Source organism: Pagrus major, chromosome 1, assembly GCF_040436345.1.
Source record: "Pagrus major chromosome 1, Pma_NU_1.0".
In the NCBI taxonomy this organism is placed as follows: Eukaryota; Metazoa; Chordata; class Actinopteri; order Spariformes; family Sparidae; genus Pagrus; species Pagrus major.
Genome location: NC_133215.1, coordinates 89,381 through 117,155, shown reverse-complemented (window position 1 = coordinate 117,155; position 27,775 = coordinate 89,381). Strand labels below are relative to the sequence as shown.

The 27,775-nt window shown below is 45.9% G+C and overlaps 2 protein-coding genes across 6 annotated transcripts in view; one reads left to right on the top strand and one right to left on the bottom strand.

The window, feature by feature from the left end:
• Positions 1-16,511, top strand: part of LOC141010704 (son of sevenless homolog 1-like) — a 36,264-nt gene extending 19,753 nt beyond the window's left edge. For all 4 annotated transcript variants that reach the window (XM_073484057.1, XM_073483895.1, XM_073483975.1 and 1 more), the window contains 13 exons: positions 202-863; positions 1,834-1,915; positions 5,320-5,436; positions 6,105-6,208; positions 6,394-6,616; positions 6,705-6,824; positions 6,935-7,097; positions 8,353-8,470; positions 8,553-8,725; positions 8,832-8,948; positions 10,504-10,777; positions 14,338-14,459; positions 15,529-16,511. In XM_073484057.1, the coding sequence (XP_073340158.1) occupies positions 202-863; positions 1,834-1,915; positions 5,320-5,436; positions 6,105-6,208; positions 6,394-6,616; positions 6,705-6,824; positions 6,935-7,097; positions 8,353-8,470; positions 8,553-8,725; positions 8,832-8,948; positions 10,504-10,777; positions 14,338-14,459; positions 15,529-16,008 (2,755 nt within the window). In that variant the 3' untranslated portion in view covers positions 16,009-16,511. The remainder of the gene's footprint in view (positions 1-201; positions 864-1,833; positions 1,916-5,319; positions 5,437-6,104; positions 6,209-6,393; positions 6,617-6,704; positions 6,825-6,934; positions 7,098-8,352; positions 8,471-8,552; positions 8,726-8,831; positions 8,949-10,503; positions 10,778-14,337; positions 14,460-15,528) is intronic.
• A 2,381-nt stretch (positions 16,512-18,892) lies between these two features.
• Positions 18,893-20,565, bottom strand: gemin6 (gem (nuclear organelle) associated protein 6). 2 transcript variants are annotated; one of them, XM_073467352.1, is made up of 3 exons: positions 20,371-20,565; positions 19,786-20,079; positions 18,893-19,526 (listed from the first exon to the last, which is right to left on the bottom strand). In XM_073467352.1, the coding sequence occupies exons 2-3, from the start codon at positions 19,917-19,919 to the stop codon at positions 19,151-19,153; spliced, it is 510 nt and encodes a 169-aa protein (XP_073323453.1). In that variant the 5' UTR covers positions 19,920-20,079; positions 20,371-20,565; the 3' UTR covers positions 18,893-19,150. The 2 variants fall into 2 exon arrangements, with proteins under 2 accessions (XP_073323453.1, XP_073323454.1); XM_073467353.1 differs by having other exon boundaries at positions 19,786-20,565.
• Between the last annotated feature and the right edge of the window lie 7,210 nt (positions 20,566-27,775).

Sequence of the window (27,775 nt, the reverse complement as noted above, 5' to 3'; positions counted from 1 at the left end):
AGTCATCAGTCAGTCAGTCAGTCAGAACAAGTGAACTGTTCCTTTAAATTAACGGGCCGTTCCGGTCGTGCCACTAACTCTTTGGTCTTGAATCGATTGCAGATCTGATGGGTTTTTCCTTCCCGACCTCAGACTGCAGGTTCTTTATTAACTCTGTCTTCTTCTCCTCCTGTGCTCTCTCTCTTCTTCTGTGGTGTGCAGCGAGTCGGCGTGTCGTTTCTACAGCCATCAGATGAAGGGGAAGCACCTCGCCATCAAGAAGATGAACGAGATCCAGAAGAACATCGACGGCTGGGAGGGAAAGGACATCGGCCAGTGCTGCAACGAGTTCATCATGGAGGGCACGCTGACCCGTGTGGGCGCCAAACACGAGCGCCACATCTTCCTGTTTGACGGCCTGATGATCTGCTGTAAGTCCAACCACGGCCCGCCGCGGCTGCCTGGTGCCGGCTCCACTGCAGAGTACCGGCTGAAAGAAAAGTTTTTCATGCGCAAAGTCCAGATCAACGACAAGGACGATAAGGAGGGCGAGTACCGGCACGCCTTCGAGATCATCCTGAAGGACGGGAACAGCGTGGTGTTCGCCGCCAAGTCCGCTGAGGAGAAGAATGGCTGGATGGCGGCGCTGATCTCGCTGCAATATCGCAGCACGCTGGAGCGCATGTTGGACACAGCCATGCTGCAGGAGGAGAAGGAGGAGCAGATGAGGCTGCCAGCAGCAGAGGTGTACAGATTCGCTGAAGCGGACTCTGAGGAGAACGTTGTGTTCGAGGAGAACGTCCAGTCCAAGTCCGGAATCCCCATCATCAAAGCAGGGACCGTCCTGAAACTGATTGAGAGGCTCACCTTCCACATGTACGCAGGTAAGCGAAGTGCTCGCGCTGGGGCGTGTGGTCTGACCAGTGTTTGGAGGTAGATGGGTGCAGTTCGGTTGACGGCCTTGAAGGCCAGCACCATGGTCTTGAATCTGATGCGGGCCACGACAGGAAGCCAGTGGAGGTCACGGAGGAGGGGGGTCACATGGGAGAAATGGTAGAGTGAGGACGCACGCGTGTGCGTAGAGTGAGGACGCACGCGTGTGCGTAGAGTGAGGACACGCGTGCGTAGTGAGAAAAGCGTGCACGCATGTGTGTAGAGTTAGGACGTGCGTGCGTGCGTGCGTGCGTGCGTGTGTGTGTGTGTGTGAGGATAAAGGTGTTTCCTGTCTAGACCCCCAACACCAACACACACTCTGTTGTTGACTCCCATGATGCATCTGTGTTGCAGTAGGGGGCGGGGCATCTATTTCAGGACTGTTTCCTGTCCCATTGTTTGTGAGGCCACGCCTCCTCTTTCCTTTCTCTGTTTTCAGTCACATGACATCATTGACCAATCAGATCACAGTGTTCATCACTGTGACTGAAGATACACACACACACACACACACACACACACACACACACACACACACACACACAGTTCTGAAGAATAAATGTTTTTGTGTGTTTTTTCACTCAATAATTTAACTAAGAAATTGATTATAAACAAGTTGAGAATCATTTTCTGTGAACCTATTAATCCATGAATTGATTAATTCATTGATTTTTGAATTAATGGATTCATAGAGGCATGGATCGATGGACTGATTAATTAATGAATTGATGGATTGATAATCAAAGTGAACACAGCTGACTGTGTATGATATCTATAATGGTTCTGTGATCAATCTGCTGCTGCTTTGGTTCCTTTCTAAGAATCGATTGTTCTTGCTGTTCTGGAGTCTTCTTTCTGTTTTAACTGTGATTATTGATTATTGATCTTCAGTCTGCTTCCTGTCTCTGTTTCCTCCTTCAGATCCAAACTTTGTGCGAACTTTTCTGACCACCTACAGATCTTTCTGTAAACCTCAGGAGCTGCTCGACCTGCTCATGGAGAGGTGAGCCCACCTGTCTACACAACAGGGACCAATCAGAACGTTTCACACATCCACAGTCACCATGGTTAACGCCACTCATAGAAGATAGAAGATTATTAAATGATTTAGACTTTTTGCCTCCAGTCATAATATTTCATCGGTCTAAAAATAAATTCAAAATCAAATCAGTCAACTTCTAAACAACAAATCAAAGTTTCTATAATTGTATAGTGTAACCTCCCCAGAACTCGCACAAACCAACATCAACATTAAAACACCGCAGGAAGTGACATCACTGTCAGCTGGAGGCCTGTGAGAGACATCTGTTTTACCCAGCATGCATTTGTATCTCCGGTCTTAGGAGGCCTGAGACTGTTTATACGAAGAAAACATGAAGTTTGGTTTGTGATCAGATCCTTTTAAAATCCTCATCGACATTACGAGTATCAAACTTATCATCACTTATTGCTGTCTGTCAATCAATCTGTGAATCCTTCTGTCCCATCAATAACTAACTGTGTTTACACCCATTTTTATTATTATTATTATTATTATTATTATTATTATTATTATTATTATTATTATTATTATTGAAAATCATGTTCAGTTTTTGCACTTCCGTCAATCAGCTGTTACTTGATCATTTATCAGCAAATCATTGTTCCCACTGGACACAGAAAAAAACTGTACAGTATTGAACGGAGAGAGACAAACACATTTTTCTGTCCTGTTTGATTTGTGTCATGAATCCATGAGTCCTCCGTGTAGAGAGGCTGTGGTCTCCGTGTACAGACGCTGTGGTCTCCATGTAGAGAGGCTGTGTCTTACATGTAGAGAGGCTGTGTCTTCCATGTAGAGAGGCTGTGTCTTCCATGTAGAGAGGCTTTCGTCTTCCATGTAGAGACGCTGTGGTCTCCATGTAGAGAGGCTGCGTCTTCCATGTAGAGACGCTGTGGTCTCCATGTAGAGAGGCTGCGTCCTCCATGTAGAGGACTGCATCTTCCATGTAGAGAGGCTGCGTCCTCCATGTAGAGACGCTGTGGTCTCCATGTAGAGAGGCTGTGGTCTCCATGTAGAGAGGCTGCGTCCTCCATGTAGAGACGCTGTGGCCTCCATGTAGAGAGGCTGTGGTCTCCATGTAGAGACGCTGTGGTCTCCATGTAGAGAGGCTGCGTCCTCCATGTAGAGACGCTGTGGTCTCCATGTAGAGAGGCTGCGTCCTCCATGTAGAGACGCTGTGGTCTCCATGTAGAGAGGCTGTGGTCTCCATGTAGAGAGGCTGCGTCCTCCATGTAGAGACGCTGTGGTCTCCATGTAGAGAGGCTGCGTCCTCCATGTAGAGACGCTGTGGTCTCCATGTAGAGAGGCTGCGTCCTCCATGTAGAGACGCTGTGGTCTCCATGTAGAGAGGCTGCGTCCTCCATGTAGAGACGCTGTGGTCTCCATGTAGAGAGGCTGCGTCCTCCATGTAGAGGACTGCATCTTCCATGTAGAGAGGCTGCGTCCTCCATGTAGAGGACTGCATCTTCCATGTAGAGAGGCTGTGGTCTCCATGTAGAGAGGCTGCGTCCTCCATGTAGAGAGGCTGTGTCCTCCATGGAGAGAGGCTGCGTCCTCCATGTACAGAGGCTGTGGTCTCCATGTAGAGAGGCTGTGGCTGTGTCCCAAGTTAGGGGCTGCATCCTTCGAAGGGTGCATTTGAAGGCCAATTACGTCACAACGCCGCGTGAAGGCCATCCCAATTCAAAGGCTCCTCCAAATGCAGCCCATAAATGCAGCCTTCTTTTCCCTCTTTTTGGAGGACGCACCGCTACTATCCTTCGCGGCCTCCCATATCCCAAGATCCTTTGCACACCCGAAACAGAAGAAAGAAAGAAGGAAAATGGCGACATCAAGTGGTGTAGATCGTCACTTTCACGGGCATGGGCGGCAGAAATCGTGACGTAAGGGGCGGGAATATCTGGTGATGCAACAAGGAAATGCTCCTGAGGCTAGACCGTCCCATTTAACAATGGTGGATGCAGCTTTTGAAGGTACCTCCGAAGGACTCGCCTTCATAGGCCGTCCTTCGAAGGATGCAGCCCCTGAATTGAGACACAGCCTGTGTCCTCCATGTACAGAGGCTGTGGTCTCCATGTACAGAGGCTGTGGTCTCCATGTACAGAGGCTGTGGTCTCCATGTACAGAGGCTGTGGTCTCCATGTACAGAGGCTGTGGTCTCCATGTACAGAGGCTGTAACTGTGTTCCAATTCAGGGGCTGCATCCTTCGAAGGCCGTGGCCTTCGCGGCCTCCGAAGGTGAGTCCTTCAAAGGTACCTTCGAAAGCCGCGTCCACCGCTGTTAAATGGGACGGTCTAGCCTTCGGAGTATTTCCTGGTTGCGTCACCAGATGTTCCCGCCCTTACCCTTACGTCACGATTGAGGCTGTGGTCTCCATGTAGAGAGGCTGTGTCTTACATGTAGAGAGGCTGCGTCTTACATGTAGAGAGGCTGCGTCCTCCATGTACAGAGGCTGCGTCCTCCATGTACAGAGGCTGTGTCTTCCATGTAGAGACACTGTGTCCTCCATGTAGAGGCGCTTTGTCCTCCATGTAGAGACGTTTTGTCCACGCTGTGGTCTCCATGTACAGACGCTGTGTCCTCCATGTAGAGACGCTGTGGTCTCCATGCACAGGGACAGTATTTGTCTCTCTTTGTTACGATTGGATGTATTTTTTTCTGAATAAGGTCCCATGGTGGTCCATCAGGGGGGGCGGGGCTTTGCCTCTCTTTTGATCTCTGTTCAGATCACTGATGTTGATTGATCACCCTGGAGACAGATAAGATATAAGATATATTAATATATTTAAAGTTGTATGTGAGACAAGAATAAATTCTTGACTTGTTATTGCCATCGTCACCAACATTTATCAAACTGTATAGCTGAATATATGGAGCTCAGCAGAAATAAACTTTGTTGCCTCTATTCAATAACTGTTGTTTGACTGAACATCTGATGGATTTAATACAGTCTGATGTTGGACGTACTTCAAATGTCTCTTACATGAATGAACACAGTTTATTGCTGCAGGATACACAGAATGCTTCCTATTGGAGGATCAAACCTTTAACCTTGAGATCTGTTTGACACTCTGATGAGGAGGTTTTCTTTTGAAGGTCTAACCGAGCTGTGACGATGAAGTTTTTTAATAGTTTAAAATAGATTTTTATGTCTCCATGTTGACTCCTCCGTATGACAGATGTGTAAAAGTAAAATGTAAAAGACAAAACATGAACATTTAATTTATCTGAAGATCTATAAAACTTCTTAAACATGGTGTCAGGAGGATAATTAAAGCAGAACCGTTGACTCTGCTGTAATTTCCCTCGTTAACGAGGCTGTGAGCAGCTCTGAAACTGATCTCAGGTCTATGATTTGGTTCAGGTTTGAGATCCCGGAGCCAAGGCCAAGCGAGGCGGACCAGATGGAGGGAGGAGAGCAGCCACTCAGTGCCGAACTCAAACGCTTCCGCAAAGAGTTTGTTCAGCCGGTCCAGCTCAGGTAGAGACTGCTGCCCCCTGCTGGAGGCTCACACACACTGAACCAGGTTCAGATGAGTCACATGACCTGCAGCAGTCTGGAAACATTATTATTATTGTTATTGTTATTATTATTATTATTATTATTATATCAACTTTATTTTATCAGGAAGTCCATTCAGATACAAACATTCATGTACACACACACACACATATACACACACATACTTGTACACACACATATACACACATACATGTACATTATTTATATGTATATATGTATATATGTATACATATATATATATATATATATATAACAGGACAAGATGCAAACACTGTGATCTCTCAAGAAGAAGAAGTTACTCAGTCAGTTAGTTACCTGGATGTAACTCCAGTTGTATGAGTACATGCTCTGCCCTCTAACAGGCCTCACACCGCTGACCCTCAGCTTTAGGTCTGCAGCTGAAGTCCAATTCAAAATGTCCTCCATGTTTTTATCACCTGTCAGTTTCATTTTGATGTTAATTTGCAGGTTTTTTTTGGAACAGAACAGAAAGTTTTATTTTACATCATTGCAGTTTACAAACAGAGAAGAGCCGATGTGACTGATGACGTCAGTGTGATGTAACAATGATGTCAACCTTCAGACGTCGTTGATCATGTGACCTGTGATAACTCCTCCTCCTGCAGAGTGCTGAACGTGTGTCGTCACTGGGTGGAGCATCACTTCTACGACTTTGAGAGAGACGCTCAACTGCTGAGACGACTGGAGGAGTTTATCGCCTCCGTCAGAGGTACACACCTGTCAGAACACCTGTGCTGATAACATCTGGTCTCTTGTCCAGCGCCTATAATTCTGCAGCAGATGTTTGTATCAGTGAAGAATCGTCCAAATGTGCTGTATGTTTGATCGATCCTGCATCAGAAATCACTCAGATCTGACTGCGGATCAGCTAATTAATGATGTCACATGCTGCAGGTAAGGCGATGAGGAAGTGGGTGGAGTCCATCACAAAGATCATCCAGAGGAAGAAGCAGGTTCAGGTGAGCGTGCCCAGTCACAGCATCACCTTCCAGAACTCTCCTCCTCCAATCGAGTGGCACATCTGTAAACCAGGAAACACTGAACAGTTCGACCTGATGATGCTGCACCCCATCGAGATTGGCCGCCAGCTCACCCTGCTCGAGTCTGACTTCTACAGGTAAAAGGAGGTCACACCTGTCTCGCACCTGTTCTGCCCAGTCACACACCTGTATCACACCTGTCTCACACCTGTGTGTCTCCTGCAGGGCGGTGCAGCCGTCAGAGCTGGTCGGCAGCGTCTGGACCAAAGAGGACAAAGAGATTCACTCCCCCAACCTGCTGAGGATGATCCGACACACCACCAACCTCACCCTGTGGTTCGAAAAGTAAGACCTCACTCTGACATCATGCTGATCTGACATCATGCTGACATCACACTGACATCACACTGTGTGTGTGTGTGTGTGTGTGTGTGTGTGTGTGTGTGTACGTGCAGGTGTATCGTAGAAACAGAGAACCTGGAGGAACGAGTCGCTGTGGTGTCACGGATCATCGAGATCCTGCAGGTGTTTCAGGAGCTCAACAACTTTAATGGAGTTCTGGAGGTCGTCAGCGCCATGAACTCGTCTCCGGTCTACAGATTGGACCACACATTCGAGGTAACCACAACGACACTGATGACGTCTGCTTCTGAGAGATCAGCTGATCTGAAACTGACACAACATGTAACACACACACAGACACACACAGGTTGTCTGATGAATTGACATGTTGACCAGCCGTCGATGTCACAAACTTGCTGGTTTTAGAAGGTAATGCAGTCACCTGTTTCAACAGCCAGTCAGCTCCTCATAGAGAAGTCAGCCGGTCAGGTCAGTTACAAACTCAGTTCTGGACGAGGAGACTGAGAACACTGGAGGTGTGAATCTTCACTGGCCTCACGATTTGACTCCATTAAGATTCAGCTGTCAACGATTCAAATGCAAAACTCATCTGGATGCATCTCAGCGTACGACATCCTCATGATCTATATCACTGCGCACGGCTACTTTTCATCATTTAAATTCCCCTTTTATTCAGGAAGTCCTTCCAACAATCAGACTACAGCAGGCTACAAAATAAAAGCTGCATCTTTTCAATACATAAACTTTACAAAAACAAAACACTGATCCATCTGCCGTGTCTGACACGTTTGATGTGATCTACAATAATATAGTTTTCACATGGCAGCTTTAAGATAAAACATGTTGACTCTGCTGCACACACCTCTCTCAGAGTTGGACTGCAGAGTTGACAGCACCTCCACAGATCTCGGCTGATCAGCTGGGCTGCTGTAGTTATTATTTGTGGCTGCAGACGTTAGCTTCAGGTGAAAATGTCTGACGTGATTAATGATTGTTGTGAGGCAGAAGTCTCGTCCAGTTCGTGCTTCATAGCAAGTTTATAAAATCTGACATGTGCCCCGAGATGTCCGTTTAAAAAAATACTCTCTGACATCCCTCCTACATACGTAACGTTAGCCTAATGTCCGCCCACAGTTCAAAGCATTGGAGCAATTTCACGACGTCTGCATCGATGCAGAGTCTTATAATCAAGACATTTCCACAGCTCTAGAAAACACGAACCTTATCGTTTGAATCTGCTGCTCGCTCCACCATACACTGGCTTCACAGTGCACACACCTTTTGTTTTCATCAGTACTAGAAATACACCTGCAGCAGGTAACTCAGTTATAAAACACTTTCAGTTAGAACAAAGTGCAGAGACTCATCACTGTAGTTTCAGATCCAAATCATCGATCACATTTTTTTCCAGTCTTTTAATAATTGACTAAAACGTTTTCAGCAAACAGAAAACGTTGTCAAACTCCATAAAAATAATTTGAATTGATTTAATTTTGTTTTCTGTTTTCAGCAAATTCCGAGTCGTCAGAGAAAAATCCTGGAGGAAGCTCACGAGCTGAGTGAAGATCACTACAAGAAGTATTTAGCTAAACTGCGCTCCATCAACCCCCCCTGTGTGCCCTTCTTTGGTACGCTCCGACACACTGACGGTTTGTAAAGGGTTAAACATGAAGGGTCAAAGGTTAATCAGTGTGTCTGTGTGTCTGTCAGGAATCTACCTGACCAACATCCTGAAGACGGAGGAGGGTAACCCTGACTTCCTGCGGCGACACGGCAAAGACCTGATCAACTTCAGCAAGAGGAGGAAAGTGGCAGAAATCACAGGAGAGATCCAGCAGTACCAGAACCAACCGTACTGTCTAAGGGTGGAGAATGACATCAGGGTCAGTGTGGCCATGAGGTCACTTCCTGTTGACAGGTGTGTGTGTGTATGTGTGTGTGTGTGTGTGGTGTCAGAGGTGTGACGTGTTCTCTGTGTTTCTGGAGCAGAAGTTCTTCGAGAACCTGAACCCGATGGAGGACATGTCCGAGAAAGACTTCGCCGACCATCTTTTCAACAAATCTCTGGAGATCGAACCTCGTCACGCCCGATCGTTGCCTCGATTCGTAAGTGTTGCCATGGTAACACAAACACACTGAGAAGTGACTTTATGAACTGATGAAAGACTTTTTGACTGCTTCTGGTATGATGATGAATTTAGTTGTTTTGCTTCAACAAGACTTTAATTAAACAGTTTCACTTGTATGAAGAGTTCTTCAGTGAACCGTCATCACAGTTTAAAACCGCTGATCAACATCTGAAATCGTAGTTACTGAATGATTCCTCTGTGGAAACAACAGAGTGAACTCCTGGTTAGATGAATGTGATTTAAGGTGGAAGTGAACAGTTGAATAAGCTTGTTGTTCTGAGATAAACAGCTTCTTCATGAGATGATCAGATGTCAGCTGTCGAGTTCACAGACTTCCAGCTGAACTGTCTGATTGGCTAAACCTGATCAAGCCTTGATGGTCGAGCTGTCAGAAAAGTCTCGTTAGAATAATTATTTTAAGGTCATTTTGTTGCTTTTGGCACAAATGGCCTGTTTCTGTATTTTCAGTGTAAGCAGAACCACGTGGGTTCAAACAAACCTCAAACACATTTGTCAGCTCGGCCTCTTTAAGTTGTTTTAGACTCTGTGGAGCTCAAACTGTTCAAACAGCTGTCAGTTGTGTTCTGAAGAAGAAAGTTTGAAATGAAGAAGATGGAGTTTTATTGAAGCTCACATCACTGTGTGCCTCCTCTCTGAAGCTGAACATGGAGCCACTTCAAGGCCCGTGTACACAGAACAGTTCTGGCAGCAAGCTGAGGAGTGCTGGGAAGAAAAAAAAACACTTCACGTTGGTTTTGATTGACAGCCAACAGTATGCTAACGCTAACAGAGGGCCGGCCACAGCTAATAACAAGCTAACACTCACAGGGAGATAACAACTCAACACTCGGCAGCAACATCTTGTGTCTGACCAATCTGCTCCCACAAACTCTGTTCGGACCTTAATGAGGGATGAGGGGTTGGTTACCTCACAGAGAAGTGGCAGCTGTTGATCTATCAGCTGCTTCCTGTTGCATCACAGCCTGAATGTTGTCTGACAGCAGTGCTCACTGAACACGTTGCATTTCCTGTGGATAGCCTACTTCTAATTAAAAGTCAACTTGCGTTTCAACACTTAAATGCTTTTAATGTGAAGGTGCAGCAGCAGGAAACGTTGGTTGTCAGTAGTGAGCGACTGTTGGGTGACAGTTGGGTGTCAAGAGGTGGGAAAATTTAATCACCATGGCAACAACTGAGACGCAAGCCTCTCCTATGTTTTCTTGGTTACCAGGGTGATGGGTGACGAGTCCCACCCCATCCAATGAATGATTGGTTGTCTGAAAAAGAGCTACAGTGACGACACAAGCACCTTTCTGAAAAGTTGATATATTTTCAGCTGCATTGCATTCTGGGTAAAACCCTTGAAGAAGAACTTTGATTAAAACAGTTCAGCTGCAGCGACTAACATCCTGAATGTTTGAATCTGTGGACGACCCCTCCTCCCCCTCCCCCTCCCCCTCCTTCTCCACCTCTCCTCCTCCTCCCCCTCCCCCTCCTCCTCCTCCCCCTCCCCCTCCTCCTCCTCCATCCAGGTGAAGAAGTACAACTGTACTTTGAAGTCTCCGGGGATCCGTCCGACCTCTGCAAGGCCCGGCACTATGCGACATCCAACACCGCTGCAGAACGAGCCCAGGAAGATTAGTTACAGCCGCATCCCTGACAGTGAGGCCGACGGTGGGGCCGCATCCGCCCCCAACTCACCCCGCACCCCACTGACTCCGCCCCCTGCTTCCGCTGCCTCCAGCTCCACAGACGTAGGCAGCGTGTTCGACTCGCCGCAGGGTCCCAGCAGCCCCTTCCACTCCAGTAAGACCCGCCAGCTGACTCTGTCCCCGCCAGCTGACTCTGTCCCCGCCAGCTGACTCTGTCCCCGCCAGCTGACACTGTCCCCGCCAGCTGACACTGTCCCCGCCAGCTGACACTAACCCCGCCAGCTGACTCTGTCCCCGCCAGCTGACTCTGTCCCCGCCAGCTGACTCTGTCCCCGCCAACTGACTCTGTCCCCGCCAACTGACACTAACCCCACCAGCTGACACTAACCCGCCAGCTGACTCTGTCCCCACCAACTGACACTAACCCCGCCAGCTGACTCTGTCCCCGCCATCTGACTCTGTCCCCACCAGCTGACTCTGTCCCCGCCAACTGACACTAACCCCGCCAGCTGACTCTGTCCCCACCAGCTGACTCTGTCCCCACCAGCTGACACTAACCCGCCAGCTGACTCTGTCCCCACCAGCTGACACTAACCCCGCCCACTGACACTAACCCCGCCAGCTGACTCTGTCCCCGCCCACTGACATTAACCCCGCCAGCTGACTCTGTCCCCGCCCACTGACATTAACCCCGCCAACTGACTCTGTCCCCGCCAGCTGACTCTGTCCCCGCCAGCTGACTCTGTCCCCGCCCACTGACATTAACCCCGCCAACTGACACTAACCCGCCAGCTGACTCTGTCCCCGCCCACTGACATTAACCCCGCCAACTGACACTAACCCGCCAGCTGACTCTGTCCCCACCAGCTGACTCTGTCCCCACCAGCTGACTCTGTCCCCGCCCACTGACATTAACCCCGCCAACTGACACTAACCCGCCAGCTGACTCTGTCCCCACCAGCTGACACTAACCCGCCAGCTGACTCTGTCCCCACCAGCTGACACTAACCCCGCCCACTGACACTAACCCCGCCAGCTGACTCTGTCCCCGCCCACTGACATTAACCCCGCCAACTGACTCTGTCCCCGCCAGCTGACTCTGTCCCCGCCAGCTGACTCTGTCCCCGCCCACTGAAATTAACCCCGCCAACTGACTCTGTCCCCACCAGCTGACACTAACCCGCCAGCTGACTCTGTCCCCACCAGCTGACACTAACCCCGCCCACTGACACTAACCCCGCCAGCTGACTCTGTCCCCGCCCACTGACACTAACCCCGCCAGCTGACTCTGTCCCCGCCCACTGACTCTGTCCCCGCCCACTGACACTAACCCCACCAGCTGACACTAACCCCGCCCACTGACACACTGTCCTACCAATCACAGGTGTCACACTGAATTAATTTTCAGAACATTTTGAGACGAGTCAAAGTTTAAGTGTAATAAATTATCTGCAGAAAGTGTGTGTGTGTGTGTGTGAGAGAGAGACGGAGAGAGAGACACTAACACTCACACTAACCTCCATTTCTCTACACAACATCTGGACCTGCTGAAACCACACACACACACACACACACACACACAAAGACAATTAGCTTAGGTAAAAGACTGTGAACAGCTGCTCCTCCTCCTCTCTCTCCTCCTCCTCCCTCTCTCTCTCTCCTCCCCTTCCTCTCTCCTCCTCCTCTTCCTCTCCCTCCTCCACCTCCTGGTCCTCCTCACAGTGTTTTCTCCTCTTTACTCCTCAGCCTGCGACAGTATCTTCTCTGTGGTCTCTTTGCCTCATGGTCCACGTTAGTATTGACCCTCCTGACTCTCGGTACATCTGTCATAACTGACATCACACTCACCTGTTCACTGACTCACCTGTTCACTGACTCACCCGTTTACTGACTCACCCGTTCACTGACTCACCTGTTCACTGACTCACCTGTTCACTGACTCACCCGTTCACTGACTCACCCGTTCACTGACTCACCCGTTTACTGACTCACCTGTTCACTGACTCACCTGTTAACTGACTCACCTGTTCACTGACTCACCCGTTTACTGACTCACCTGTTCACTGACTCACCCGTTCACTGACTCACCCGTTCACTGACTCACCTGTTCACTGTTCACTGACTCACCTGTTCACTGACTCAACCGTTCACTGACTCAACCGTTCACTGACTCACCTGTTCACTGACTCACCCGTTCACTGACTCACCTGTTCACTGACTCACCTGTTCACTGACTCAACCGTTCACTGACTCACCTGTTCACTGACTCACCTGTTCACTGACTCAACCGTTCACTGACTCAACCGTTCACTGACTCAACCGTTCACTGACTCACCTGTTCACTGACTCACCTGTTCACTGACTCACCCGTTCACTGACTCACCTGTTCACTGACTCACCTGTTCACTGACTCACCTGTTCACTGACTCAACCGTTCACTGACTCAACCGTTCACTGACTCAACCGTTCACTGACTCACCTGTTCACTGACTCACCTGTTCACTGACTCACCCGTTCACTGACTCACCTGTGTCATAATCACCGGCATCACACAGCAGATGATCACTGATCTGATTGATTAATGACAAACTGTGACCTCATCAGTTCATCTGTATCTCACCTGTCTGAGCCACAATCACTTGTTCAATAGCTGTTTCTATAGTAACAGTCTGTCTCCATGGAAACCATCAGCTGACAGGTCACTATGTTATAATGTTTATGTTCTGAACAGTGTTTGTGTGTCTGTGTGTGTGCGTGTGTCTCTCTCTGTGTCTGTCTGTCTGTCTGTGTGTGTGTGTGTCTGTGTGTGTCTCTGTGTCTGTCTGTGTGTGTCTCTGTGTCCGTGTGTCTATGTGTGTCTCTGTGTCTGTCTGTGTGTGTCTCTGTGTCTGTCTGTGTGTGTCTCTGTGTCCGTGTGTCTCTGTGTCTGTCTGTGTGTGTGCGTGTGTCTCTCTCTGTGTCTGTCTGTCTGTCTGTGTGTGTGTGTGTCTGTGTGTGTCTCTGTGTCTGTCTGTGTGTGTCTCTGTGTCCGTGTGTCTATGTGTGTCTCTGTGTCTGTCTATGTGTGTCTCTGTGTCTGTCTGTGTGTGTCTCTGTGTCCGTGTGTCTATGTGTGTCTCTGTGTCCGTGTGTCTCTGTGTCTGTCTGTGTGTGTCTCTGTGTCCGTGTGTCTATGTGTGTCTCTGTGTCTGTCTGTCTGTCTGTGTGTCTGTCTGTCTGTGTGTGTCTCTGTGTCTGTCTGTGTGTGTCTCTGTGTCCGTGTGTCTATGTGTGTCTCTGTGTCTGTCTGTGTGTGTCTCTGTGTCCGTGTGTCTATGTGTGTCTCTGTGTCCGTGTGTCTCTGTGTCTGTCTGTGTGTGTCTCTGTGTCCGTGTGTCTATGTGTGTCTCTGTGTCTGTCTGTCTGTCTGTGTGTCTGTCTGTCTGTGTGTGTCTCTGTGTCTGTCTGTGTGTGTCTCTGTGTCCGTGTGTCTATGTGTGTCTCTGTGTCTGTCTGTGTGTGTCTCTGTGTCCGTGTGTCTATGTGTGTCTCTGTGTCCGTGTGTCTCTGTGTCTGTCTGTGTGTCTCTGTGTCCGTGTGTCTATGTGTGTCTCTGTGTCCGTGTGTCTCTGTGTCTGTCTGTGTGTGTCTCTGTGTCCGTGTGTCTCTGTGTCTGTCTGTGTGTCTCTGTGTCTGTTTGTCTGTGTGTCTAACGTCTGTCCTCTCTGCTCTCAGGGTCGTCCTCGGTCTCCTCTATGGTGAGTTTCAGTCGTGTTTCTGAGGAGGTTCCGGTTCCTCCTCCTGTTCCTCCTCGCAGACGTCCAGAGTCAGCTCCTGCTGAGTCATCTCCCTCCAAGGTAACAGAGAGATCAGTAAATTCATCCTGTCATTATCAATACTTATTGATCATGTCAACTGTTATTGCCTAATCTCAAACTGTATTCTGCAGTAACATAGAAGGGCCAGAAGATGGTAGCAGCTTTTTAAAGTATTAAAAATGTCACAATAAAAGCATTTTTTGGAAATGAAGGGATACAGGAAGTGTTGAGTTTGTGTTGAAATGTAGTCTAGTGCAGTATGACACAGTATAATATAGTAAAATGTGGTATAATGCAGTATAACCCAGAATAATACAGTGAAATGTAGTATAACGTAGAATAATACAGTGAAATGTAGTATAATGCAGTATAATACAGTAAAATCAGAATCAGAACTCCTTTATTAGTCCTGCAAACAGGGAAATTTGTGCGTAGTATAAACAATAATAGTAAAAAATAAACAATATAATAAAAAGGTAAGAAGAAAGGCTAGAGCAGGAATAGAAATAGAATCGTATATACATAATATGTGCAAATATAAACAGTGTGGGCAGTGTATTGTTATTAATAAAAAATAATAATAAAAAATATGAGTAAAAATGTAGTATAATGCAGTTAACGCAGTATAATGTAGTATAACGCAGTATAACGTAGTGTAATGTAGTATTATGTAGCGTAATGTAGTATAATGTAATATGACACAGTATAATGTAGTATAACATTGTATAACTTATTATAATGTAGTATAACATAGTATAATGTAGTATAATGTAAAATAATGTAGTATAATATAACACAGTATAATGTAGTATAATGTACTATAATGTAGTATTATATAATATAACACAGTATAATGTAGTATAATATAATATAACACAGTATAATGTAGTATAATGTACTATAATGTAGTATAATATAATATAACACAGTATAATGTAGTATAATATAACACAGTATAATGTGGTATTATTATGCAGTATGTGTGTTTACAGAGAACAGGAGAAGGTTCACCGTTCTAATGAGAACTATAATGTGATCAATACGATCAGCTGCGTGGTTCCTCCCACATCGTGTCTCACCCCCTCTCTCCCCTCCCTCCCCCTCTCAGATGATGTCGAAGTTGGACAGCCCCCCTGCCGTCCCCCCTCGTCAGCCCACCTGTAAGCTCCTCCCCCCTCGTTACTCCTCGTCGCTGTCGTCGTCGTCTCCCCCCGACAGCCCTCCCTCCCTGCCTCCTCGGGAGCCTCTCAGCTCCCCCCTGCACCTCCTCCCCCCCCCTCAGGGCCGCCCGCGCTGTGACCTGCTGCCTCAGGCCTTCTTCCCCTCCTCCACCCCCTCCGCCCCCAACATCATCTCTGCCTCCACTGCCTCCTCCTCCTCACCCCCCATTCCGCCCCCCACCACTGTTACCCCCAGCCCCACCCCCACCTCCAGGAAAATGCCCCTCCCCTCCCCACCTCTGCCCCTCCTCCCCCTGGACGGCCCGCCTGTGCCGCCCCGACACGGCGTCCCCAAACTTCCCCCCAAGACCTACAAGAGGGAGTCTTTGGGCCACGCCCCCCTGCTGGACACACCCCCCGCACTGTGACAGCCTGGACTTCCAGAAGGGGAGGGGCAGCTTGTGGAGGAGGCGGGGCTAGATGAGCTAACACTACAGCTGATTGGATCAGAACAAACAAAACAAACGATGGATTCAAAGACAAAAAACAAAACATCTGATCGACCAATCAGGACGTTCTGGTCTGATCTGGACTGAGACAAAGTAAAGTTAAGATCATGTGCCCTTATTCTGAAAAACTCAGCCGCAGAACTTTGGAGAACATTTGTGTGTCATTTCTCTGTGTGAGCGAATCAGACCTTGTGGTGTCTCCATCAGAGAGGATTGTGGGTAATGTAGTGCCCCACAGACTGAAGTGGACTCTGTGTTTGAGGCCTTCAGGTACCGGACCAGAACCAAAGAGGTACTTTACTGGTTCTAGTGACCTGATGTTGTTTGTGTCTGATTGTTAATGAAGATGTAAGTGATGATTGCCTTCTTTCAAACAAGGGAATAAACATGTTTGTACCACTGAGCTGGCTGGACAACAGAGACCTGTGCTGCACTGTCTTTATTTACCTTTATACACTCTTTACCTTTATACACTCTTTATTTACCTTTATACACTCTTTACCTTTATACACTGTCTTCATTTACCTTTATACACTGTCTTTATTTACCTTTATACACTCTTTACCTTTATACACTGTCTTCATTTACCTTTATACACTGTCTTTATTTACCTTTATACACTTTTTACCTTTATACACTGTCTTTATTTACCTTTATACACTCTTTATTTACCTTTATACAGTCTTTATTTACCTTTATACACTCTTTACCTTTATACACTCTTTATTTACCTTTATACACTCTTTACCTTTATACACTGTCTTCATTTACCTTTATACATTGTCTTTATTTACCTTTATACACTGTCTTTATTTACCTTTATACACTCTTTATTTACCTTTATACACTCTTTATTTACCTTTATACACTCTTTATTTACCTTTATACACTCTTTATTTACCTTTATACACTCTTTATTTACCTTTATACACTCTTTACCTTTATTGATCATTTAAATGTCTACACAAGTTTTGGTTCTGTGTTATAATTAAAAAAATATAATGACATTTTTGGCATAAATTCATCTGACATCTCTACAGCTATTAAAGCCGACTGACAGCTGATCCAGCTGTGATCAGAAATGGACGTTGCTTCAGAAAGTCTCATTTCTCTTTAAACAAATTTCTCCTCTCTCCTCCAGCGGCCTCCTCGTCTCCTCTCTCCTCCAGCGGCCTCCTCGTCTCCTCTCTCCTCCAGCGGCCTCCTCGTCTCCTCTCTCCTCCAGCGGCCTCCTCGTCTCCTCTCTCCTCCAGCGGCCTCCTCGTCTCCTCTCTCCTCCAGCGGCCTCCTCGTCTCCTCTCTCCTCCAGCGGCCTCCTCGTCTCCTCTCTCCTCCAGCGGCCTCCTCGTCTCCTCTCTCCTCCAGCGGCCTCCTCGTCTCCTCTCTCCTCCAGCGGCCTCCTCGTCTCCTCTCTCCTCCAGCGGCCTCCTTGTCGTCTCTCTCCTCACGTGGTTTCCTCGTCTCCTCTCTCCTCCAGCGGTTTCCTCGTCTCCTCTCTCCTCCAGCGGTTTCCTCGTCTCCTCTCTCCTCACGTGGTTTCCTTGTGTCCTCCAGCGGCCTCCTCGTCGTCTCTCTCCTCACGTGGTTTCCTCGTCGTCTCTCTCCTCACGTGGTTTCCTCGTCTCCTCTCTCCTCACGTGGTTTCCTCGTCTCCTCTCTCCTCCAGCGGTTTCCTCGTCTCCTCTCTCCTCCAGCGGCCTCCTCGTCTCCTCTCTCCTCACGTGGTTTCCTTGTCTCCTCCAGCGGCCTCCTCGTCTCCTCTAGCGGCCTCCTCGTCGTCTCTCTCCTCACGTGGTTTCCTCGTCTCCTCTCTCCTCACGTGGTTTCCTCGTCTCCTCTCTCCTCACGTGGTTTCCTTGTCTCCTCCAGCGGCCTCCTCGTCTCCTCTAGCGGCCTCCTCGTCGTCTCTCTCCTCACGTGGTTTCCTCGTCTCCTCTCTCCTCCAGCGGTTTCCTCGTCTCCTCTCTCCTCCAGCGGTTTCCTCGTCTCCTCTCTCCTCCAGCGGTTTCCTCGTCTCCTCTCTCCTCCAGCGGCCTCCTCGTCTCCTCTAGCGGCCTCCTTGTCTCCTCTCTCCTCACGTGGTTTCCTCGTCTCCTCTCTCCTCACGTGGTTTCCTCGTCTCCTCTCTCCTCCAGCGGTTTCCTCGTCTCCTCTCTCCTCCAGCGGTTTCCTCGTCTCCTCTCTCCTCACGTGGTTTCCTCGTCTCCTCTCTCCTCCAGCGGTTTCCTCGTCTCCTCTCTCCTCCAGCGGCCTCCTCGTCTCCTCTAGCGGCCTCCTTGTCTCCTCTCTCCTCACGTGGTTTCCTCGTCTCCTCTCTCCTCACGTGGTTTCCTCGTCTCCTCTCTCCTCCAGCGGTTTCCTCGTCTCCTCTCTCCTCCAGCGGTTTCCTCGTCTCCTCTCTCCTCACGTGGTTTCCTCGTCTCCTCTCTCCTCCAGCGGTTTCCTTGTCTCCTCTCTCCTCACGTGGTTTCCTTGTCTCCTCCAGCGGTTTCCTCGTCTCCTGTCCTCCAACTGGGACGCACCCTGTGTTTTCTCCCAGTGAGTAGCTGTTATGAGACGCCATTTTGAACCTGATCCAGTTTTCTGAATGGGTCCAGGACTCTGAGCAGACCGCCTTTATGAAACTGGATTAACAGGTTTACCTGTTGCCATGGAAACTGAGTGTGAAGCGTTTGATGTCATCAGATCAGCCTGAAAATAATATTTATATTCTGCAGTTTGACCAAAAATGATTTCTGCAGGTCAAAAAACTGATGAAATGATTTTACATCAAATATTAAAATGTAAATAAAACAAACATCAGTCAGCTGATGAAACTTTTATTTGTTAATACTCACAAACAGGAAGTTATCACAACTAAATCAAATGTCCTGACACACAACATGGAACCAAAGTGTCACAGGTTTGAGTCCAGCTGAGTCCTGAATCAGCTTCCTGTCTGGATCTCCACTGACAGCTGCTGCACTCTGATTGGTCTGGAGACAGGGCCGAAAGCAGATTGACTGGTTTCACTGTCCAATGGGTTTTAAATAAAGTTTTCAGTCCTGCAGGGAGTTCTGGATCAGTCTGGATGGTGTGGACTCTGGACCAGATTCTGGATCAGTTTCTGGATGCGGTCCAGGATGATCTGGTTGGAGCTGCAGCAGTTTTCAGGTCCATATGGGGCTGCAAGGGTCAGGACCCCCGCCACCCTCAGCTGGTCCCCCTCCTCCTCCACCGGGACCCGGTTCTTCTCCAACCACCTCTGGACGCCGGCCCTCCTCCTCTTCAGCTCCTCTTGGTCCAGCCCACAGGTCCTTGCAGGGAGGAAGGAGGTCTGGAGACGCCTGGTGGTCTCCTCATCTGCCTCCTGCAGAACTTGCACCTCCTCCACAGCGTGACCCATCACCACCTGCACCGATGCTCTGCCCTCCTCCCCGAAGGCCACCAGGACCATACTACAAGAGACAGACTGGGTCAGAACAGATCACCGCGCGCGCACACACACACACACACACACACACACACACACACACACACACACACACCGGCAGTGCGTGCTGGTGCTGTGACGTTGTTAATCTCTTTGGTTCATCAGTTACGTGTTTTCTACGTCATCAACTCTCAAATCAATTTCGAAAGAAACTTTTGAGAAACAAAAGAGAAAGGGAGTGCGCAGGCGCGTGTGTGAGTGCGCGCGCGCGTCTCGTCAGTCACCTGGCGGACACCGGGTCCACGGTGAGCAGCCAGCCGCGGTGCTCCTCGTCGTTTCCCGCCTTCACCATCACCTGTTTGTTGACGTAACGGATCCATTGCAGCGGACCTAACAGAGGCCAGCCGCACTGCATCATGGTCCACACGGATTAATATGAAAATAATAATCAATACAGCACAAACACTGCAGCCTGACTACTCGCTCCAGCACGGGCTTTAAAACCCTCCGGAGGAAACGCGAGGCTCAAATAAAGGTTCCGCTTCCGGTCAGCTGTTCCTGTGAGCTGCTGCTGCCCCCTGCAGGTGAACAGAACCCAACAGAACTTAATAAAACTGACTTCACTTTATGAATTACTACAAAATGCATACAAAAATAACGCGGAGAATATAAATCAAAGGGTTTTACAGCAAAACCGGATTTAAAATCAATTAAGCAAAAGTTTTTAGCCCCAGATTGAATCAATTAAATAAAACTGCGGGAGCTGATTTAACTTTGAAATTCCGTCCGGAAGTGGTTTGTTGTTACTTCCGCTGGAGTTACAGTCGCCCGGTTAGCAGCTAAGCTAAGCTAAGCTAAGCTAAGCTAACCTGCACAGTAAGCGGACTGTTGGTAGCCGCGGGGAGGACGTCCCGACACGGAACCGGAGGAGGTGCAGCCGGCTGGGTTTCTCACGAGGCGGTACCGCATCTCCGACACTAACTGCTGTCAGCATGGAGAGAAGCGAGCTCAGTCATTATCCCGTCAGAGGGGTCGTGATGTTGTCAGGGTTGTTGTTACCTCAGTCTGTCGTCTGAAGGTGTCCAAATGTTTACTTTAAAGGAAGTGTGACGTCAGTGACGTCAGTGACGTCAGTTAGCCGTTAATGAGACACGTCAGAGGAAAACATCATGAACTGACAGCAGCTCAGACTTTAATTTACATCCATTTGTCATTTTTATATATTTGGCATCTTTACATAATAAACTTAATGTGTTCTGTAGTTTTATCTTATAAAATGTTCTAATTACTTTATGACCTTCTTGAATCTTAATTTCATGTCTCATAAGTGAAGGTAAGAGGCCTTAAATCATCAGAATTTTGAATGGAGTTTGGTTATACAGACCAGAATCAGAAAACATTTAAATAACATTTGTGTAATAACTTTATTTGCATATGTCAATAATGATAAAGCAGCAGATTAAGTGTGTGATTGGTTGTTACGTACCTGTGTCCTCCATAGAGACTAAAGTGTATTTGTGAAACCTGGGGATGGGAAAAGGTGAGCTGGAGCGAGTCTTTCAGTACTTTGGACCGCTCAGGACTGTGTGGATCGCCAGGAACCCTCCAGGCTTTGCCTTCATCTTCATCGAGTTTGAAGATCTCGAGACGCCGACCACGCCGTCCGAGGGTTAGATGGAAAGTCAGTATTCAGCACAGGTGACAGCACTCTGATGACATCACAGCTGACTGTTAGTGACGCCACACTACAAGGTCCTCATGTTCAAGGTCGCCACAGGCTTCCTTGAAAACCTGGAACACATTAAAGCAGCTAGGCAGCCTTGAAAGTCCTGGAAAATAAGAGTTAACTGTTGAGTTGATCGTCTGTTTGAAACGTTTGAAGCTTCAGCACGAAAATATCAGTTTGTGTTTTAGTTTAAAGAAAATAAAAACGATTCAAACACGTCAGAACACGAGACCCGTCCGATCGTATTGATTATTACAGATTGTTCTGATCGTATTGATTGTTTCATGTTTCTAATAGACTGTATTGATTATTACAGATTGATCTGTGGGAGTCGCGTGTGGGTCGAACTCTCCACTGGAAGTCCTCGGCACTCTCGCTTCAACCGACCTTCTGCCAGACGCCCTTTTGAGCCCAACAATAAGTGTCACGAGTGTGGAGAGAAAGGTCACTACACCTACGACTGTCACCGTTACAGCCGCTGCAGCTGGAGGAGCAGGTAACCATGACAACCACACCTGTGACATCACACTGATGACTGACATCTGAGGGAACTTTAATATGATATTTAATAAGAGGAAGTTAAACTGAAACATGTTGAACTGATCAGTATCAGTGTGATGAAACAGAACTGAACAGAACTGAACTGCAGATTTGGTGTTTAATTATTAATCACTTTAAATCCTCCATCAGCTGATTTGATGAAGCCCTAACCCTAACCCGTGGTCAGTTTAAAACAGACCTGCGATAAGTTGGATGTTTTCTCCGAGTCCAACAGGAAGTCATCGCCACTGTTTCTTGTAAAACATGGGCCGTACTAATGGGCTGGACTTTATCACAACAGCTCCCTCTTCACCCACAACCTGATTGGATGAACATACTGCTCTCTGACTGGTTGATACTTGATGAGGGCAGTGGATGTTTTATACTGACTGTAGCTGTTTGTCATGTGACATAGTTGTAGTCTACAGTTCAGTCTGTTTATAGGATCCATCATCATATTTCCTCAGCGCTGTCTCACCGTCACATTCCCCCGCAGGCAGCAGATGCCTGTTTCTATCTGAAGATATTGAGTCACTGAGGATTGAGCTATTTTTTATAATCTTTTGTAGTTTTAAATTATTTTTTTTCACCTTTTGTAAATATTTGCACTTTGGGAGGCCGGTTCCATAAAATGGACTGTAACTATATTTTTTCAACGACGCCATTGTTTGTTTATGTTGTGAAGAGTTCCAAGTAGAACCCCGCCACATTATTAATACGATTTAAAAACGCTCGTCTTTTATTGAACTCATAGGAGATGCTGTCTTGAGGTGATGTATTCTGTCGTCGAAATGCCTTTCACACCTAACAAACTACATTTTACACAGACATTTTAAAACAGTCAGTAACGTGTTTCTGGTTCATTTTTAAAAAGAAAAGCACACAGAAAGACACCTGAGCTCCTGTTTTGGTAGTTTTGTGTCAGTTCCTGTCAGTTCGGATGAACAATTTGGGTTATTAAGAACATGTTGATGTAGTGAAGTTTGATCATTAAACCTGTTTGATCAGAATTTGTAAATATTACAATTTCTGTGTGATCATCAGGTCCAGGTCTCTCTCCTGGGCGTGGCTCCCGATCAGTCTCTCCCAGATGATCCAGATCTGCCACGCCCAGGAGGTCCAGGTTAGAGTCTTATGATGATGTCATCACTGTCAGGACCAACAGTAAACTACAGCTGTAATCAGAAAAAACAAGGTTTAATATTAAAGTGACTCTGATTCTGTTTCTATTATCATCTAGATCCAGGTCTAAATCCAGGTCCCAGTCTGGGTCTCGAGGCTGGAGCAGGTAGGTGATACTGGTCAGGTAACAAAGAGGCGTTCAGCTGCATTTACTGTCTGTTACTGGCCCCAATGACACCGCATCACTGGATGAATAAATCCTACAGTCACAGCCGCAGTGAGTGAGTCACAGCCGCACTGAGTGAGTCACAGCCGCACTGAGTGAGTCACAGCCGCAGTGAGTCAGTCACAGCCGCACTGAGTCAGTCACAGCCCCACTGAGTCAGTCACAGCCGCAGTGAGTGAGTCACAGCCGCAGTGAGTCAGTCACAGCCGCACTGAGTGAGTCACAGCCGCAGTGAGTCAGTCACAGCCGCACTGAGTGAGTCACAGCCGCAGTGAGTGAGTCACAGCCGCACTGAGTCAGTCACAGCCGCACTGAGTCAGTCACAGCCGCACTGAGTCAGTCACAGCCGCACTGAGTGAGTCTCGTGTTTTGTGGCTGATCTGGTTTTCATAAAAAACACTTTAGATTAAATGAACGTCACAAATAAAATGAGAAGATATGACTGAAGAACAAATAGAGAAAAGAGTTTTATAATAATATATACGACCCGTCTCTCTCACTCGCTCTCTGTACTGACTGATAGTCGTTCGCCCTCTGGCAGTCCTGAGGACGCCTGATCATCTGAACGTTTTTCTGTTTTTCTCTCTGTGAATGTATTTTATTTTGAACACATTGACTTGCTGTGTTTTATGAGCTTTTGTATGAACAAACTGTTCCCATCAAAACATCATTATTTATTGTTATTAGAATTGATTATGAGGACTATGTCAAAGAGTCGGAATGGATGTTTGTAGGTCAGTTTACTTCCTGTTAGTTCAACACAATCTCACTGCACTGATCATCTGAAGACCCAATAAAGATTAATACAAAGATGTGATCTGACTGCTGACTGACTTAGAGGCCTTCTTCATCCACATAAGTATTATTCCCACAATAACTGGTTTACTTTACGATGAATTAAAGCGGCCATAAAAACACATTTAATCTTCAGAAGAAAAATGTCATGTTAATTTCTTAACTGGAACAAATCATGTCAGAAAATCAGCTTTTATTATAAAAACCTCTTGAATGGGTCAAAGGAACTGGACCGGATCATTATGTCTAATGAAGTCAAATATCAAACAGATGTGAAGAGAAACCTGGTCCTGATATTAAACATACATAACTGATGTATTTAACATTAATGAAGACAACAACCTGCTGCAGACTGACATCATATTTATACTCTTTGTTTTTGTTTTTTTTTCACCAATATTTTTATTGATTTTATATATTTAACTAACAGACACTGAATAAAACAATGACAATACTTGAACTAGACATAAAATACAATAATACATAGATAAAATATACTAAACATATTTGACAAAAAGTAAAACAAACACCAAAAACAGACTATTAGACATAACTAAATATAGACACACTCAGCAACAGACTAATTTCAAAGTCACTGTGCACCTTGATGGCTAAGAAATTCCATTAGAGGTTTCCACACTGTTTCAAATTCTCCTGCCTTTCCCCTTGTTATGTAAGTCAGCTTCTCCATTACAATACAAGATGCCATCTCCTTCACCCACACCTGTATCGAAGGTACATCTAGTTTTTTCCAATATAAGGCAATCATCCTCCTGGCCTGCAGGAGTCCAAAATCAATTAAAGTTGTCTGTTTTGAATTAATGATAACATTTTGGGGATATATACCTAATATACACACTTTTGCTTGATAAGGGACTTCCACATTAACAATGTCAGATATGGTTTGAAGGATTGTTTTCCAGTATTGTTTTAATTTGGGACAGTCCCATACACAGTGAAACAGAGTGCCTCTCTCCTCTAAACATTTGATGCAAGTGTCAGGGGCGCCAGGGGACCATTGGTTGAGTTTGACTGGAGTAATGTAGGTTCTCATCAACCACTTGTACTGTAATATCTTCATCCTCGTATTAATTGATTGTGTTTGAGCTCTTAACCTTCCATTTTCCCATTCAGCCTCTTCTATGTTTTCTTGAATATCTTGCCTCCATGCCTCTAATCTGTCAGTGGTAGACTCGTTATCATGTGATAACAGAGCTGTATAAAATAAAGAAATCTGTCTCCTTCCATTTTGATTGAGAACAATGAGATTTTCAAGATGTGATAGTGGTGGTTCAGATGTTATCTGCTTATATTTTGATAATATGAAATGTTTCAATTGTAGATATTTAAAAAAATGTTTTTTAGGAATATAGTATCTCTGACACAGCTGACCAAACATAAGAAGATTACCATCCATGTATAGATCCTCTATTTTTTGCACACCTCTTCTGGCCCAGATTCTGAAACCGCCATCTGCCCTTCCTGCCCTAAAAAAGGCATTACCCCATATGGGGGAGAAGCGAGAAATGGGAGGAGTATCTTTAATATGTTGATGGGCTTTATACCAAATGTCGATAGTATTTTTGAGAAAAGGGTTTTCTACTGTTCTTCTCAAAGTTTTGGGGTCTGCAGAATATAAATATAGTTTTATTGGAAGGTTTGGTATTGACGTCTGCTCAATGTTCACCAAAACAGGAAAAGACTCAGTTGCGCTATGCAAAACATTGCATAGCGCAACTGAGCGGACCAATAATACCATTTCATATTTGGAAGTCGTAAACCTCCCCTTTTGTAGGGCAGGTAACGCAGCCTAAGTCTCAACCTGGATTTCTTATTGTTCCAAATAAATTTCAGGAACATACTATTAAGTATATTAAAAAATGATTTCGGTAGCAGTAGTGGGAGTGATTGAAAAAGGTATAAAAATTTTGGTAATATATTCATTTTAATTATGTTTATTCGGCCAATCATTGATATGGGCATTGTCATCCATCGGTCTAATGTCTCCCTCACCTCATCCACCAATGGGTCATAATTTGTTGGGACAATTGTTTTAATTTCAGGGGTAATTTTAACACCAAGATAAGTAAATCCCTCCTTTGCATTGATAAATGGGCTATCTATAACTGGTCTCAATCTTTCTTCTTTATTTAAGAACAGTATTGATGATTTTGAGTTGTTAATATTGTAGCCGGAGAATTGACCAAAAAATTCAATCTGCTGAATTAAGTTTGGTATACTGACAGCTAAGTTTGTTAAAAAAAGAATCACGTCATCGGCATATAGGGATATTCGGTGCTCCTGTTCCCCAAGCTGGATGCCCGACAGGCCCGTCTGTGTTCTTATTGTTATGGCCAGGGGCTCTATGGCTAATATGAATAACATCGGTGATAAGGGAGATCCCTGGCAGGTAGATTGCCCTAAAAGAAATGGTCTTGAGACTATATTATTAGTTAAAACACTATCTGTTGGGTTTGTATATAATATCTGAATCCATTTAAGAAAACTTTTTCCAAATCCAAATCTTCATAAGACATTGAATAGATACAGCCATTCTATTCTATCGAACGCCTGCCAGGCATCCAGCGATAATACTGCTGTATCTCTGGCATCAAATTTTTCATGAATTATATTCAGAACCCTTCTAATATTATGAAAGCCTTGGCGCTTCTGCACAAAACCATTCTGGTCATTATGGACTAGATTTGGGATATAAGGATCTAACCTCCTTGCTAAGATTTTACATAGAATTTTTGTATCAACGCCAATCAGGCTTATTGGTCCTAATGAGGAACATTGCGGTACATTACTGGCACTTTACCGCTGTTTATATTTTGAATAGACTGTGATATCTCTTCAATTGTTAAACCTCAGAAGCCAGACTCATCTGTCAAAGTTTGGAATTGCAAATGATCAAGAAATGTGTCCTGTTCTCCAGAAGGAAGAGGGTTTTCCAATTTGTATAAATGTTCATAAAATTCTCTAAAACTACTATTTATTAGTAGTTTTCAGACTGTATTTTTTTTATTCTCCATGCCAAAAATTTCCCGGCTTTTTTGCCTTGATCGTAATAATTTTGCTTCAGCCACATTAAGCTTTTGGCTGCCTTATCAGCAGTTTGTTATATTTAGCTCTCAAGAGCAACAGATCTCTTTGTTTTGTTGGATCATCACTTTCATTTATATCCATTTCCAATGATTTTATTTGTTTTTCCAAAGATTTCATTTCTATTTTGTCTTTTTTTCTTGTCGAGGTTGTATAACTAATAATTTCTCCTCTGATATAGGCCTTGAAAGCCTCCCAGCTTATACTTGCACTAGTTTGATCTGTATTTAGCTCAAAATAATAATCAATTTTAGTTTCCACAAACTTAATGAAATCTGGTTTCTGTAACCATCTCACCTGTAATCTCCAATTGGGAGGGTTGTGAATGAATCTCTCTATTTGCACATTTAATGAAATAGCAGCATGGTCGCTTATTACAATGCTTTCGTACCAGCAACTTTTAATCTTTGATAAAAGTTCCCTTGAAACAAGAAAATAATCAATGCGAGAACCAGATTTGCATGTACTTGAATGACAGGAGTACTCTACTCTGTCAGGGTTATACTCCCTCCATACTTCTACCAGGTTAACATCTACAATGTATTGTTTTAGCAGTTGCCTTGTTTTCGCTTTAGAAGTATCATAGCCAGTAGAACGATCTTTTGCTGGATTCAATGTGCAGTTAAAGTCTCCTCCAATAATATAAAAGCCTCTTAAAGTGGATAAAGTGAGGAAGAGATCTTCAAAAAATTTAGATTTATCCTCATTTGGGCCGTATACGCTGACCAGATTTAATGTTACCCTGGGTGATAACATACCT

Excerpts from the sequence above, each read along its gene's own strand:
- gemin6 (XM_073467353.1), bottom strand. The coding sequence starts at position 19,919 with ATGATGCAGTGCGGCTGGCCTCTGTTAGGTCCGCTGCAATGGATCCGT. Across the intron at positions 19,527-19,785 it reads GTGGACCCGGTGTCCGCCAG|TATGGTCCTGGTGGCCTTCG; the intron begins GTGACTGACGAG and ends TGTCTCTTGTAG.